This window comes from Falco punctatus, assembly GCF_963210335.1.
Source record: "Falco punctatus genome assembly, chromosome: 18".
NCBI classification, from domain to species: domain Eukaryota; kingdom Metazoa; phylum Chordata; class Aves; order Falconiformes; family Falconidae; genus Falco; species Falco punctatus.
This window is the reverse complement of record NC_137598.1, coordinates 5,507,925-5,523,166: the sequence shown is the minus strand read 5'-3', so window position 1 is coordinate 5,523,166 and position 15,242 is coordinate 5,507,925. Positions and strand designations below refer to the sequence as shown.

Genomic DNA, 15,242 nt, shown 5'->3' with positions numbered 1-15,242 from the left:
CGGTGTGCAGCCAGTGTTTATGGTCTCTGAAAATTACTGTCAAAGTTAAAAAATAGCCGTGCAGCCTGTGTGCTGGAGCTGCTGGGAGAGCCAGCGAGCACCTGGGCTCCTGCATGGCCGGAGTGTTGGATACGGTGGGTTCAGCACTTGCCTGATCCTCCTTTTGCATCGAGCGCAGTTGTAGGCTTTACAGAAGCAAGGAAAAGCCCTGAGCAACCCCTTGTTTCTCATGTTGTGCTTATTAAACTGTTGGAAAAAATCTCCTTCTGACTAAAGATCCGGGCTTCAGCCTACTGCTTTTATTCTCTGGCTCTTGCTCCTAATGGAGATGGTGCGTTGGTCCAGCTGGAAGTATTGTGCCCTATCAAATAAAGATTCTTAAATGAGCGCATTTATTCATCGAGCTGTCACAGCCTGTTGAGTAAAGAATGCAGACTGGCCAGCCTTAGTCTGCCTCAAATCTGTTTTCTCCAAAAAGCTCTGACAGTCTCTGGGGTAAATAAACCCAGCTCCATGTTTACCCAAATCCCAAATGTCACCCGTGTGCTCCGTCCCCTGCACTAAGGCAGCTGTAGGGTCATCATGAGGGGAAAGAAAGGCAGAAACTGGGGCTGTGCGTGCTGTTTAAACTCTTTATTTTTACGCAGCCCTTCGCCGCTGCGGCACGAAGGGTCGCTGCTGGTTTTGGGGCTGATTTGCAGCGCGGAGGCAGCAGCGTTATCCCAGTGCCCATCCCTCGCCCCAAAGAGTTTACAGCCTACATCTTCTTAATTCAGACACCCGCAAAATAGCAGGCTGAAATAACACTGCTGTATGTCAGCTGCTGATGGAAGGAGATTAAATATTAAAGCCAGCGCTGTGGCTTTAACTCATTCCATTTTTTTTTCCCTACTCTTCCCCCTTTCTTCCCCCCCTGCTTTTCTTCTCTGTGTAAAATGACATGATTTAGAACTGAAGTGCCAGACTCAGCCTCTAGGTTTCGGCGTTTGGAAATGTATGTAGAAAGATATATTGTGTCTGTGAGCATTTCTGTGCAGAGAAAGAGAGAGCTCCCAAGCTAGTGAGACCACATAAAGATGTTAAATAGAGCTGTAACGCACACCGAAAGCAGGAAAAGTGCCCTAGAAAAAAAAAGTAAAAAAAAGAAAAAAATAATCCTGAAATGGAGCAAAATGAAAGATTAAAATAAATTCAGTGGTGCCAAGGCTGGGCTGAAACGTGCCCCTCGTGGAGCCAGGGCTGGTGGGGAGAGGGTGAGGGGGGGAGAGAAGTGTGACCCCATTCTCCACCTCATCTTCTTGCTACTTCCCTCATTGACCTAAAAATCTCCCATTTCTTTAGTACAAAACTGAGTCAGAGAATTGGGAATTTTCTTCCTTTTCCTTTTTTTCCCTCTGTCTCTGCATGTTTAGTATTTTGAGACACCACTGGAGCAGCAGCCGCTTGCCTGCTAAATATTCATCTGAAACTGGCTGCTCCTCTGTCCTCACAAAAAAAACTTGATTTATTTTTCTCCGCTTACCGTAACCCACCTATTTTCCTCCACTAACGGCTTGTCACTGCATCGCAAGGGGCGAGCGGAGTTGGCAGCAGAGTACGTTAAAAGCCAGGGTGGTTTTGGGCCAGAAACATGACAAAGTGTCAGTTGGTGCCCACCCTTTCTCCCCGGTCCCCCCTTCCGCGAGCACTTTATGGTGCGATGCAAAACGACGCCGCAAATTTTGTCTCCCTCGGAGAACGGCGGCGGTTCGCTCGCTTCTCCTTTGTTCGGTGGCATTTTGGCGTCGCCAAGATTTGTAACGCTGTTTGGGAATGAGTCACATTTGGGCTGGAGCAGAGCTGAGGGTTTCGGAAGCTGCAGGGAGGAAAGAAACCCAGAACACATGTATCTTTAGCAAAACTGTTGAGAAATTTTATTTAAGGTTGCGGACCAGGTTGGGGAGGGGTGGCTGGGAAAGCCGGAGCGTGTGTGCCTGGAGTTAGATGGGCAAAAGCCTCTTTGCTTTTCTCCCTGCAAGCATGTTAAGACCCGCCAGCTCTAATTTCTTTTAATTTGAGCCCCAGTTACGAGTCAGCATCAAAAGCACCTTCTGATACGACGTGTTTGAAGGACGCTATGCATAATACACTTGTTACTGCACCGAGGGGGAAGATGGATGGGACATACGTGGATGCAGCCGTTGTCTTGGCAGTGCGGTCCCTTGCCTCTGCTAACGTGTGCCCCCCCCCTTGCTGCACGGCTCCCGGGAAGGCGCCGTGGTGGCTTCCAGCCTGGAAAACGCAGATTTGCTCGATAAAAAAAATGAGTCATAAATAAGCATTGGAAAGAGCGAGGGAACCCAGGGTGTCACGCTTGAACTAATTCACAGAAACAGGTGGCTTTGGGTTGGCTTGTTTGTTGGATGGTTTAAAGAGAGAGAAAAAAGGAAGGGGAAAAGGGCAGAAATCCTTTGCTACAGCAGCAGCTTTTTCTAGAAATGAGCCTGATGTTGCACGGCTCCTGGATGCATAAAAATCCTGCAGTACGGCCCGTGCAATGCCCTCAGCCTCCCGGTTTGTCGCAGTCTATTAGGAGAGGCGCAATCCATCCTCGGGTCTTTATGATTATTTGCTTTAACCCTGTCCCTACCTCTCCCCCCCCCTTTCCTCGATCTCGATGCTTGGGGCTGGTGCAGCCGCTCAGAGCAGCCCCGCAGCGGGCGACGCTGCCCTTTTGTTGGGATTTCGGCAATGCCCCCACGCACCCAGCCCTGCCTCCGTGCTCTCACGGGGGGATGCGAGCCTCCCCCTGCAGCACATCCCTAAAGCCATTGCAGGTGGGTTTTTATCCTGCTATTCTCCTGCAGGTGGAATTTCAGACGGCATCTTTAACGGCATGTGAAATGCATCCCCTCCCGGTTCGACGGTGGTGGATGGTGGTGGTGCTTCGGGCTGCACCGTGCTGTCACAAAGAGGCACGGGCAAGGACGGTGGACAGCCGCCTCCATCCTGCTCCATAAAGCCACAGCCTGAATTGCCGGACGGGTGCCAGCTCTGCCGCATGCCATCCAAAAAAAGTTGCCTGACCCCTAATAGCACCTAATTCATCCCTCCATTAGCCAGCAATAAAGCGGAGCATCTCACCGAGCGCGGCAGATTTGTGTTTCCTACATTGGTTGCAGCCGCCGCGTGGCCCCGCCACTTAAAAAAATGGATTATTAAAAATATTTGTCCCCCGTTCCCCAGAAGCCCCATGTAATGGCTTTTTCATTTTGAGCAATGTGTTCACACACCGCTTCTCAAACAATCTGTCCCGCTCTGGTTTTGCTTAATGCTCGGCAGCGATTCTGTTACAGTTGCTCTCCGGGCGGCTCTCTCCCCCACCCTGCTGCAGGATGTACCCGTAAAACACAAAATGCATTTATTCACGATTTTCTAAATTGTTTCATTTCAGAGGTTTACAAACGAGGACCACCTGGCGGTTCATAAACACAAGCATGAGATGACATTGAAATTCGGCCCTGCTCGAACTGACTCAGTCATCATAGCAGGTATGTGGCGCTCAATCCAGGCCAGCTCTGAAAATGGTGCACATTAATATAGCATGACTGCAAGATTAATACCAGGGACCAGATGCACTGAAAAACGTCTCTACCTCCCATAAAAAGCTCTTGTGATCTGCATTTAATCAGGAGGAAAGGAAAGCCAGAGGCTTCCAAGTTTCTATTTTTTTTCTTTTTTTTATGGTAGTATCAGGTTTTGTGGGGTTTGGCTTTTTTTTTTTTTTTTTTTTTTTTGGCTCTTTTTTTTTTTTTTTTTTTTTTTTTTTTTTAGCTCTCACCCTTTTTATTAAGACTGGAAGATTTATGGACAAAAGGTCTTTCACGTTTCTGCATGTGCTTTGAGGACGATGAACAAAATCTGACAAACCCAGCTTCCTCTCCTCAGCCCAGGTGTCAATTTTCTTGAGCTTTTAGGCTAGCAGTTAATAAATTAAAACACCATCGAGTGCACTGGCTACTGCCGAGAGTGCATTTGCAGAGCCCAAATGGCAGTACACAGTCAATGCAGCCTTTATAACACTGGGGGGAAAAAAACCAGCCCACATATATTGTTGTCTGGCAGCAGATCATTGCCGGCTACAGATACTCTCCTGCCTTGTCAGTCCTTGTTCGTTTGGGCTTCTTAAAAGGGCGTGAGGTTTGTGTTCCCGCTGGATGAAAAGGCTGCTGCTGAGGACGAGAGGAGAGGAGGAAATGCGTTCTGAAGCCTGGAGAGTTCGTAAGGGGAAACACGTCTGCTGCAAGAGCCTGGCACCCTTCTCCCAGGTTCATCTCCAGCCCAAATTCGGTGTGGAAGTAGTTGAAATAGCAGTTTGGTTGGTTTCTTAAAGCCTCCAAGTTAATTGCAGCTGTGGGTAGGGTCGTAAGCGAGCTCATGCAGCCGTTGCTGGAAGGACAGAAAGCTGCTCCCCGGGGAGGGCTCCCTGGGACAAAACGGGCTTCTGGAGAGGGAGTTAATTCCAAACAGGATCAGACTAATGGGAGTGGATGGTGAAGAATTTGGAGTGGGGGCTGAAAAACCCCTCAGATTCCTAAAGGTCATTTTTTGCTTCGGTTCACCCCTTTTTGAAGCAGGGTGCACGGCAGGAGGGTTAGCTTTTGCCTGATGAACCCAGGGTGTAGACGGGCCAGGTGGTGATGGGGGAGCAGAAATGGGGCACGGTCCCATCTCCAGCCGAAGTCCCACCTGCTCTTAGGAGGGATGCAGCATTAAAAGCCCTCATCTGTGCAACTTCCAGAGCTGCATGTCCCTCCTCTGCACCAGCTGTCACAGGTGAAACCATGGGTGGGATGAAACGCTCCAGTTTTAGCACCAGGAACAAGGTCTAGCCCCGTCTCCCAGCTCCTCCGGGCTGACGCTCGGTGGGTTGCTCTGGGTTAAACCACAAGGGAAACAAAAAAACACCCAAACTTATTTAGCTGTGGTCAGTGCAAGACCAGCCTATTTAACACCGACTTTGCCTGGCTGAGGTCTTGATGGCAGATAGAGCAGCCGGGGGGTTTGCAAGGGCTATAAAGCATGCTGGCTTTGAGCAGTGAGATCGAGGGTGTTATTGCCCTACATTCCTAACATCCTTTTTCTTTTTTAAGCCACCATTTTGTCTTTGGATTTTCTTGTTCTCTCCCTCCCTCTTGCTTTGTGCCGAGTCCAGGGCAGCAGCCCGTGTGTTAATGAGCAGGAGGGTTCAGCGAACATCTCTTGCCGCAACTCCGTGGTTAAGCTAAAGAGAGTCATAAAGAATTGTTCTCTCTCTGCCGGTTATAGCTGGCAGCAGAGAGACTTATTTAAATGGGAACGTGCATTTCTGGGGTGTCGCTGCGGGTGGAAGAGCTGCTGCCATTCCTGGAGGTACGGACTGGGGAAGGGTAGGATGAGAGGTTATACAGCTTTGCTTTGTGCCATTGTGCAAACTTCTGCCGGAGATCTGGCCCTGGGCTGGCGTGCCCGGCTCAGAAGGACATTGCTAAGTGGGGAATGGTCCGAGAAGAGCCCCGAGAGCTGTTAAAGCACTGGAAAAACAGCCTCCTGCTGAGATTTTTAGTTGATAAAAGTTCCTTGGTTTAATGAAGAGAGATTTGGGGGGAACCGAAGTGTGCTCAGAGGAGGCCTTTGCTTTATTAGCAAAACCAAGAAGTAGGGTTTGAAGTCAGGCTGGAAATAAAGTGTAGTTCTGCGACAGCAAGGCGAAGTAGTCGCCAGAGTCGCTTCCTGAAGGCTGTGGGAGCCTCTCCACCACCGGCCAGTTTGAAATCCAATGGGATGTTTTCCATAGATGCTTCAGCTCTACGGAACGGGGAGCATCCGTGCCAAACGGCCGATGCTTTGTGCAGGAGGTCAGGCGGAACTATCTTGGGGATCCCCTCTGTGCTTAAAAATCTATGTAGCTTTCTGTCAGATGGATTCTTTCAGTGTAATGTGCTCGTGTCGGGCTCCCGCTAGTACCTGGACTCCTGACCTAACGTCACGCAGAAAAACGAGGCTCGCTGGGAGCGGGGAGCTCGCGTTCTGCTTTATAGCCTGGGTGATGGCCAGAGAGATCATGACTCAACGTGTTAATATGGTGGAAAACGGGCCCCAGAGGGATTGCTTTGGACAGTGGTGGTAATTATTAGCACTCCCACGTAGCCATCTGTCCTAGGATGTGCATTAATGTACGGAGCCGGCACAGGGAGGGAAGCAACGCTGCCCAGCTCTATTCCACATCAGCGGCAGGGCTGCTCCGATCAGCTGTTTCCCCTCTTGTCGCTCTGTATTTTTGAGATCTGCTGTTTCAGGGAGATCAAACCCTGCTATTTTCCTTCCTTGCAGCAGCAATTCAGCTGAGGACAGGCAAAACCCTGGGGCGGGAGGGACAGGACACGACCCACAGGCCGGAATTTCAGAGAAATCACTCCACGCTTCTCACTGCAGTCATTATTTCTTTGAAGAGCATTGCAAAATCAATTGATTTTCCCATTTCTGAATTGCCACTTGCTTTGCAAACACGATGCGTGCCTTAGCAGAAAAGCATCCAGGCTCCCACAAAACAGAGGCCATGTTTGCTAGGGGTCCCCAGAGAGGACTAAGGTGGTTAAAATGAATTTTCTAGCCTCTCTTTGACCAATGCTTGGTGTTACAACCCAAACAGATCAGACTCCGACCCCAACTCGGTTCTTGAAGAACTGCGAAGAAGTGGGACTCTTCAATGAGCTGGCCAGCTCCTTTGAGCACGAGTTCAAGAAAGCCACGGAGGATGACGAGAAAAAGGCAAGAGGCAAAGGCCACCGTTGCCGTAAAACTGAGCCGGGCGCATATTGTGGGGGCTGGAGTGGGGCCGGTGCTGTTCTGATGAAAGGCATATGTTGTAGGCTAACTAAGTGTGGTCTCAGATTTAATATGCTGCCTTGCTTGGGACTTTATTTTTTTAACTTGAGTGACTTTGGCTGGCTATCCTGCAATCCAAGGCCTGGTGAGAGCAGATTTTAATGGTTTATTATTCCTTTGGCTTTTCACTTCAAAAAAAAAAAAAAGAAGAGAAAAAAAAAAAAAAGGCAGGACCTGAAATACCTCGCACCTTGGGAAGGAGATGCGGGAAAAGAGCAGGACTTTGTTAAGCGCTCAGAGTCTGAGCAAAAATTCACTCAGAGCCTCCCAGGGGATGGGGGTCCTTAAGGATGGTGCCTTTAAGGTGCAGTCAGGGGAGAGGGGACGAGCTCAGCCCCGTGCCTTTGGCATCTGAAGGGTGTCAGGGTTCATGCAAAGAGAGAGGGGCTCCAGGAGGAGAACAAAGAGCTCCCTCATATGCAAGCGGTATATCGATTCAGGCTGCCCCTGCCAACCTCAGGAGCACAGGGGTCTGAAGGACAACGGGATCTCGTCAGATAGCAGCTAATTAAGGACATTTCCCCCCCTTCCCCTTTCCAGGATCTGAGGAGCAGCAGATGCGTATTGGGCTCTTAGACTGGCACATACATTTACTAAATTGATATATGTATGTACATACACTCGCAGTCAGCGGCGCTGCTCAGAAATAAACTGCAGGAGCACAGCCGCGTAAATCTTCACCGAGATGGGGAACGGAGGAATTCAGAATTAAAACTGAAAACTGTCTTTCACCCTCTCTCCCAATAACAGGGCTCTTTAAAGCATAAATTGATCTCTCTCATTGGTATGCTGCAGGGCCTTGTCGGGCTGCGGGGCATTTTATGCTCTGAATTCCCTGCCTTTTGTTCTCCGCAGCCCAGACCCCGGTGCTGGGAGAAGGTGGTTGCTTTTCGTTTGTGGTTTCACATGTAAATGGTTGAGCAGCCCACAGTCTAGCCAGTCGTTTTATATGTAAGACCACCCATCTCCTGGGCTGCGCTACCTAATAGCCGGAGCGGAGATCCTTAGGCTGTTAGATGTTTTCCTTTTCTGCTTTCGGATGACTGCAGTCTAAATATTTCTGCCGGCAGCTGGGCAAATGGGGCGGCGTGGAGCTCGGGGTGGGTGCAGGCGTTAGGGAAAGCATCATCCCTCCTAGAAAATCTCTGCCCAGGCGAGGTCCCCGGGCCCAGATGGCTTGTCACTCCCAACCCTGGCCAGGGCTGCCTGCTGCATTTCTGAGATGCTTTCAACATTTGGCCGTATCAAGCCCAGTTGCTGCTGTTGTGTTTTGTCCTCCAGTTCCAAGGGTGGTCTCGACACCAGCATGTTAATTAAAAACATCGGCACAGCAGGAGCTTCCCTGGAGGCACTTTAAGTGGTTTGAAACTTTCCTGCATGTTAATCCCTTCTCCTTTGTGATTCCCAGTGCAACATCTCTGCTTAAAAGGGCAGGTAAATGGTTACTACTGCACGTAGGGCAAGCAAAGCTCCTGCGTAAATCAGTGCAGAGTGGTGCTGGAGCCGCACCCCACTCAAGAGCAGCAAGAACATCCGTGGACGCCTGGATTTACCCTCTTGCCGCAATTTTCCCTCCCTGGAGAGGACTTAAAATGCAGCAAAGGAGGAGGTTTAGGTTAGACGCTAGGACGAACTGTCAGTGGTCGGGCAAGTGAAGGAAGGCACTGGGATTGATTGTGGAGAGGGGGAGAGCAGGATGGACAACAGCTGTCAGGACTGATTTAGGGAGCGTTTCTCCTGCCCTGGATGGAAGGAGGGACCGGGTGATTTGCGAGGTCTCTTGTAGCCCAGTTGAATGCAGCATCCTGCTCCGTCGCGTGCTCCTCCCGTGCTCCTGCATGACATCTTCTCCCAGGTCTTGTCTTCCTCCAGGTCTGGGGAGGGGAGAGGTGGCCGCTCAGTTTAGTCATTCCCCCACCTGGTTGTCACCTTGCCCTTTTCCCGTCCCCAGCAAGTCATTAACTGGTTAAAATGGGGCACATGGCACTGCTGGAACCCAGGGTGGTGGCAAGTTGCCAGGTTCAGGCATATGGTTGGGTTTTATTTTAATGGGGCGCTCATAGATATTTAATAACTTGCATGGCTCTTTGTTTGCTTTTGATAATCGGGTAATAAAATAATTCAGGCTGATTTATACAATGCTTTACAGCTCTTCTGTGAATGAAAGTGCCTTCTGTAATTCGCAGGCATTTGGCTTTGTTACCTGTTCTCCTTAGCAGAGCCCTTTTATGAAAAAAAAACCCAAAAAAAAACCCCCAAAAAACCTAACCCATGGAAAGAATTGTGTGTGTGTGTGACTGAGAAACCACAAAATGGTGCCATCTGGGGCAGAGACTGTCTTTCCTAGGCCTCCATCTCTGTTTGGACAGGGCCGGCACAGCGCAGCACCGCTCTCCACCTCGGGCTCCCAGATGCTACTTCAGTACAAATAAATAATAATAATTTGGCAAGAGCTCAGAGCTGTAGCTCTTCCTCTGGGAGCAGCCGAATGTTTCACAAACAATATGAGCTAATTGTCCTTTCAATCTGTGGCTGGTTTTCCTGTAGAGTGCCGGAGCCCTGGACATGTCTCTGCCCTCCACGCCGGACATCAAGATAAAGGAAGAGGAGCCGGTGGAGGTGGACTCGTCCCCGCCGGACAGCCCTGCGTCCAACCCGCAGTCGCCGCAGAACAAAGAGAAGGTGGGTCTCCCCGACCGTGCCCTGCGGAGGTCTGGAGGAGGAGAACAAGCTTCTCCACTTGGGTGCCGAGGCCTGGTTTGGGCTTGTGAGGTTCCTGGTTTAGAAGGAAAGAGGAAAGCTTGTTCGCTGCAACACACGCTTGCTGCCCTTAAGTTTCCGCATGGATCTGGCTAATGCAGAAGGCCCTGCCTTTCACCCTGGGAGCGCTTTTCTGGCAGGGCAGAAGTGCCAGGCGAGTAACGTGTCTTCTCCAAAACCGTCTCCCTGTGTCCAGAGGGGGCTGGTGATTCAGAACAGGTTAGTCCGGCTGACACGTTCTCCATCAGGAGAACCTCCTGCTGCCTGGGGCTGGAGCAGTAGTTCAGGGAGGGGAATTATTGCCCAGAGGCTGCTGCGGGCGGCAGGAGTCTGAATTTCTGTGCCGCGCTCCCTGCGCCGACATCAGATCGGTGTGGCTTTGGGTACGTTGCTCGTCTCTGTGCCTCAGTTATTTCACTAAATCACTTGTAAGTCATCAGAAGGAAGAGACAGCCAGGTGATTATTAAGCTAATAAGTAACAGCATGTCTCCTTTTGTCTGTTGATCCTCTTCAGGAGATCACCTCCAAGCCTGTAATCATTTCTACGCCTACTCCAACCATCGTGCGCCCAGGCTCGCTGCCGCTACACTTGGGTTACGACCCGCTGCACCCCACGCTGCCTTCCCCAACCTCTGTCATTACCCAGGCTCCCCCTTCCAACAGACAGCTTGGGTAAGTACAGAAGAGGGACACGCGCGCCGAGGTTTTTCTCCCATACCGTCAGGCTTCCTGGGCAGTAATTAGGTACCTAAATAAGTTCCCTGATTGTCAGAACAACCGAGATGCCATGATTCCCGCTGCGGCTGCTTGGGCATAAGGGCCTCGTTGCAGCGCTGTCTACAGAAGCAGAATGGGGTGTAAGTGCAGAAAGCAGGAACTAATTGTCGCAGTGTAACGAAACGAGGCAAAACTCACCGCGGGGAGAAATTAAACCCAATCCCCAAACACGCTGACATGACACTCGCTGTCTACGATGGGAGTGTGGCCTGACTGGGGACTCCCAAGTTGCTTTTGCAGCCTGACGCGGTGGAGAGAGCTCGGCTAAACTGGTGGTAGGAAATTGTCTGGTTCTTTAATGGCTTTGGGATTTTCTCAGACAGCTGTTGCCTCTGAAGTGTAACCTCTCCTGCAACCTGCTGGCCTCCTGCATGGTCAGCCTCTGCCTCGGGAGCTGTTTGTTTCAGCAGATCTAATGACCTGCTCCTTTTTGCCACTTTAACAATCTGGATCGGAGGCTCCAGAGCGCTGGCTGCCGCAGTTATGAGCCTGCCACACTGCTAGGTAGCTCCGGCCCTGCACATAAAAGGAAGGAGCCTGAAGGATGCAGGAAACACATTACAATGAGCCCTCAGGAGACGTATATTTAGCCCCACTTCTATTCTTTGGTGTCAGGATGCTTCTTTTTTGCTGTGGTCCTGGCCTCTTTCTAATTACCCTTGTTTTGAGGCTGGCTCCCTACATTAACAAGGCCATTTTTTTTGGCTGTCAGTTCATATTTTTGTGTGTGTTTTTTGCTTTGACCCTCTGGCACCATCAATCCAGACTTCCTGACGGAAAGTTTTAAATCCTGTCTTGAGGCGTTAAGGGGTTAAGCGATTGTCCTGGGGTTTTGAAAGGGCGTTATATTCCTTCTGTAACCCAGTGCAGCAGAGACTCACGGGGCTGTTTGGAAACCAAGTCCCCTTGCACTTGGAGGCATGAAAAAATCGGAACTGGAGTAAGCAAGCTAGACTTTAATACGATTTTATGTGCCCTTTGCAGCCCACAGGGGTAGATCCCTCCTAGGGCGCTCTATGGAGAGGTGGGGCTGCAGCTGTAGCAAGGGTCCCTGCTTTAGGGCCACTGCGGACGTGGTGGGGTTGTCAGCGTGACAGAGATGGAGGGGAGGCTGTGACCTCCCTGTAACTCGGCTTGTTAGGCTGGAATTTTCAAAGCAGCCTGGAGGATTTGGGATGCCCAATAGAAATGAATGAGAGTCGAGTGTTCACGTTCCCAAGGCAGCCTTAAAAATTCCAGCCTGAGTTATTGGCACGATGAACTCCCCCCTCTGACCCACGTCCCCTGCCTCTCCCCACCCTGCCGTTACTCCATGCCAGCAGAGCTTCCTCTGAGGATCCCAGGCAGCCCAGCCTCCTCTGTCCCTTTCCCTGGGCTGGCAGAGGAGGCAGCAGCGAATTTTTTAATTTTTTCTCCCTCCCCCAAAGCCAGGCTCCCAACAGCTCTGCTCTGCTCTCCCCGGCTCATCTCTGCCTCCATTCGGTTCCCTGCCGCGAAGGGAGGAGGAGCAGGGATCAGCCCTTGCTGCCAGGAATGGTTTCCTTCCTCTCCCGTTGGCTCGAGCAGATCGGCTCTGGCTTTTCCTCCGCTCTCCTAGAAAGGCAGAGTCCGGAGGGTCGGAGCCAGAGCACGGAGAGGTTTGTGACCCTCCAAAATGAAGGCAAGGGGCCGGGGGGTGGTGGGGGGGGGTGCGCCAGCTTGTCCCCACATGCAGAAACGCTGCCTTTCGCTTCAAAGTGATCTGCGATGGAAAAAATTGTTGGTATTTTCAATTTGTCATAATGAGGCTCCGGCACGATCGATCGCTGCCTCCCCGAGCCTGCGGTGCCGGGGCCGTTCCCATCCCCCAGAGCCATTGTCTGGGAGGACACGGCCCAGCCCTGCATCGACTCCGTATTTAGGAGGTTTTCTCCGGAGTCAGAATCGCTTGTTAACGGAAAGCTAAACCCTTGTAAACCCTCTGCCGGGAGCTTGGCTGGTGCGGCTCACAGGCTGAGAAGTGACTGGAGCAGCTGCCCAGATCCCCGATCTGCCCAGCACCAGGCTCAGCCCAGGACAGCACTTTTAATCTCCCCGAGGAGGAGCTGCAGCAACCCCTGGATGTGCTTTTCTGCCCGTTCAGGTGGGCCTTGGCAGCTGTGGTGGGTGTATGCCAGGGCGTCAGCCAGGGCACATCCTGGCGCCGGCCACCAGTGTCGCAGCCAGCCCCGAGCAAGGAGCAGCAGCCTGGGTCACCTCGGCGTGACGCTGGCACGTGCAGGGGGTGTGCGGGGGCTGAGGGACCCTCACACAAGCTCTGCTAGGCTTGGCACCCTCCCGTTCAGAACGGGCCGTTGAGAAATGGGAAAGCGAGCCCGAGTTCTGGCCAGTATTAATTCCTGCTTCTGCCCTTGAGCTCACGGGGCTGCCGGGACAGTGTAAACTTGTAATAGTCCATGAGAACTTGAATTGTTGTTTCTCCAGGTCTCCCACAGGTTCCCTTCCACTTGTCGTGCAGCTTGCAAACGGACAGACCATGCCCGTCCTTCCAGGCCCTCCCGTACAGATGCCTTCTGTTATATCGGTGAGAGAAACTTCCAACATGGCTCTGCACGGCAGAGGAGGGGACAGCGCCTTCCCCTTGCCAAATTTACGCAGACACTTCCATTTTGTAAAAATTAAAATATATCTCCCCCTCTGTGCAAGATAAGACTGGAAGAGGAGGAGGAGGAGGGGGGCCAGCTCTGGCAAGGTAGTAATAACATGCCGATCACACTGGAGGGCAATAAGTCTGGAAAAAACCAAAGCCTTGCCTGGACAGATGGCTCATGCCGCTGATCCAGGGCTGGGAACTGTAGGATCCCTGATTAGCTGCTTCCATTTGGAACAGCGTGCCTCAATTGAAACCATTCGAGCTTGCAGAGAACATGTTGGTCTTTGCAGGCCAGGAAAGCCACCCTAACCTCGCCAGCGCGCTAAAGAGCTCTTTGAATATCAGCCTTGCGGGTTTGCTTTTTGCATACAGAGAATTTTCCATGGTGCAGAACTCGGGAGCAGATTTGCCTGGTGGGTGGCTTGTAGGTCTTCCGAGTGCTTCAGCTCCCGACCAGGCAGCCTGCGTGAATCCTGTCTGTCCTGCTGGGCATGTCTTTTGGGTTTTGAGTGAGTAATGGCCAAAACCTTCTGCCTCAGGTAACGGGAGTGTTGACATCAAAGCAGGCAGATGCGCAGGCAGCTTGGCATAGCTTGTGGGCATGGAAACATATCTGCACCTTCCTGATCCTTGGAAACACGACCTGCCTTTGTGGTGCTTTGCAACGGTGTACTTGAGTGGCTTATAAAAGTGAAGGCAAATTCGGCTTTTTCCCCTCTTTGGTGAGGGAGAAGACCCGCCGTGCTTAGGAGGGGATGCTGTGACTTACCCTTGGTGTTGCGGCAGCTTTGCAATAGCGCTGCCAGAGCAATAGAGCAAACCAGGGGGGATCTCATACCCTCCCTCTCCATCCACTCTCCTGCACTGGTGGGGAAAAGCCCACTGGGAGGGCAGGGAAGGAAGGGAGGCTTCAGAGCTGCCCTCCTCCCTGTCCGCAGTGATGGGCTGGTATGGCTGGCTGATTCCGAAACAGCCACCATGGCCACCAAAGGAGTGGCTGCTGGCCTTCAGTGACAGCAGGCGTAATGGATGGCAGTAGTTAAACGCTGAACGTTTGTCAAGATTTATAAATGTGCTTGGCCGGGGAATTATTACAGAGCCGCTTCGCGGAGCATGCTTGCAAAAGCACCTCAGCTTCCCAAACCCATGTGTTGCTTCGTCCCCAATAGCTGGCTCGGCCAATGTCCATGGTGCCGAACATTCCTGGTATTCCTGGGCCGCCCATCAACAGCAGCGGGTCCATTTCACCATCAGGACTTCCAGTGCACTCTGAAGCCAAAATGGTAAGTGTCCAGAGGCGTGCTGGGGAGGGTGTTGCGTCCACAGTGTTGTCCCTAAGTCACTGGCTCCTCCAGGAGAGACTCCATCTGGAGGCTTTTCCCCTGCAGCCTTCGTGAAGAGCCACTGCTTCTCCGAAATCCTGTGCAGCCATCGGAACACCTCCCCGCACCAAGAGCAGGTGTTACAAATGCCACCAGGAATATTAGACTAATCAGCGCTGTGGCTCTGGCAGGCAGAGCAGGGGTACTATTGTCAAGACAAACCTCAGCCCCATCCTAAACACGGCTGTTTTGTAAAGCTGGTGCTTCTAGTTCCAAGATGACAGATGGGTTGGAGGTGGGTTTGAGGAAGGCAGAGCCAAGAGGAGAGTTGTTGCATTGTAATCCAAGGATCCTGGTAATGGTTTTCATGTAGGCCTTTTCTAACTGAAAGTTTACAAAAGAATATTTCTCTCTTGGCTCTTCGTGGCTCAAACTAGGTGCGCACAGAGCCGGGGAAGCAAACTGCGAATGAAGAGCAGTGAAACCCTCCAGGTTTTGTGTCCAAGACAGGGTGGAGGTGTTTGCAAACCCACCTCTTGCAGCAGTGCTGCTCGCCGTTGCCCTTGCGTTGTCACTGCTCCCGTTAACACCCTGCTTTGGTGTCTGCAGGATTCCTGGGCAGACCAGAGGGGTGAGAGATCTTAAATTCTGGGGTATGAAAGAGCCATCCTGCATCTGGCTGCCCAGAGAAGGGACGTGCAAGACGTGGTCTTGGATCACGCGTAGGTCCTTCTCTGCCCCGGGAGGACCCTCTGCGGGTGCTCGAGGACGGTTGGGCTCCGCAGCCTGTTCAGTCCACGGTCCCTCCGCAGAGCCTGCCGCTGGGGGGTGGGTTGGTGCCAGC

General features: G+C 51.8%; 1 protein-coding gene across 13 annotated transcripts in view; it reads left to right on the top strand.

The window, feature by feature from the left end:
• The window catches only part of LOC308054939 (cyclic AMP-dependent transcription factor ATF-7), a 70,288-nt gene that overhangs the window by 43,458 nt on the left and 11,588 nt on the right, over window positions 1–15,242 (top strand). For 11 of the 13 annotated variants that reach the window (XR_013924312.1, XM_080368412.1, XM_080368417.1 and 8 more), the window contains 7 exons: window positions 3,434–3,530; window positions 6,671–6,789; window positions 9,454–9,588; window positions 10,182–10,339; window positions 11,872–12,081; window positions 12,908–13,007; window positions 14,246–14,359. Coding sequence is in view for 12 of the 13 variants with exons in the window: in XM_080368412.1 (XP_080224538.1) it covers window positions 3,434–3,530; window positions 6,671–6,789; window positions 9,454–9,588; window positions 10,182–10,339; window positions 11,872–12,081; window positions 12,908–13,007; window positions 14,246–14,359 (933 nt within the window). In the remaining variant the exon portion in view is untranslated. The remainder of the gene's footprint in view (window positions 1–3,433; window positions 3,531–6,670; window positions 6,790–9,453; window positions 9,589–10,181; window positions 10,340–11,871; window positions 12,082–12,907; window positions 13,008–14,245; window positions 14,360–15,242) is intronic. The other 2 variants (XM_080368415.1, XM_080368414.1) reach the window with 1 other exon arrangement.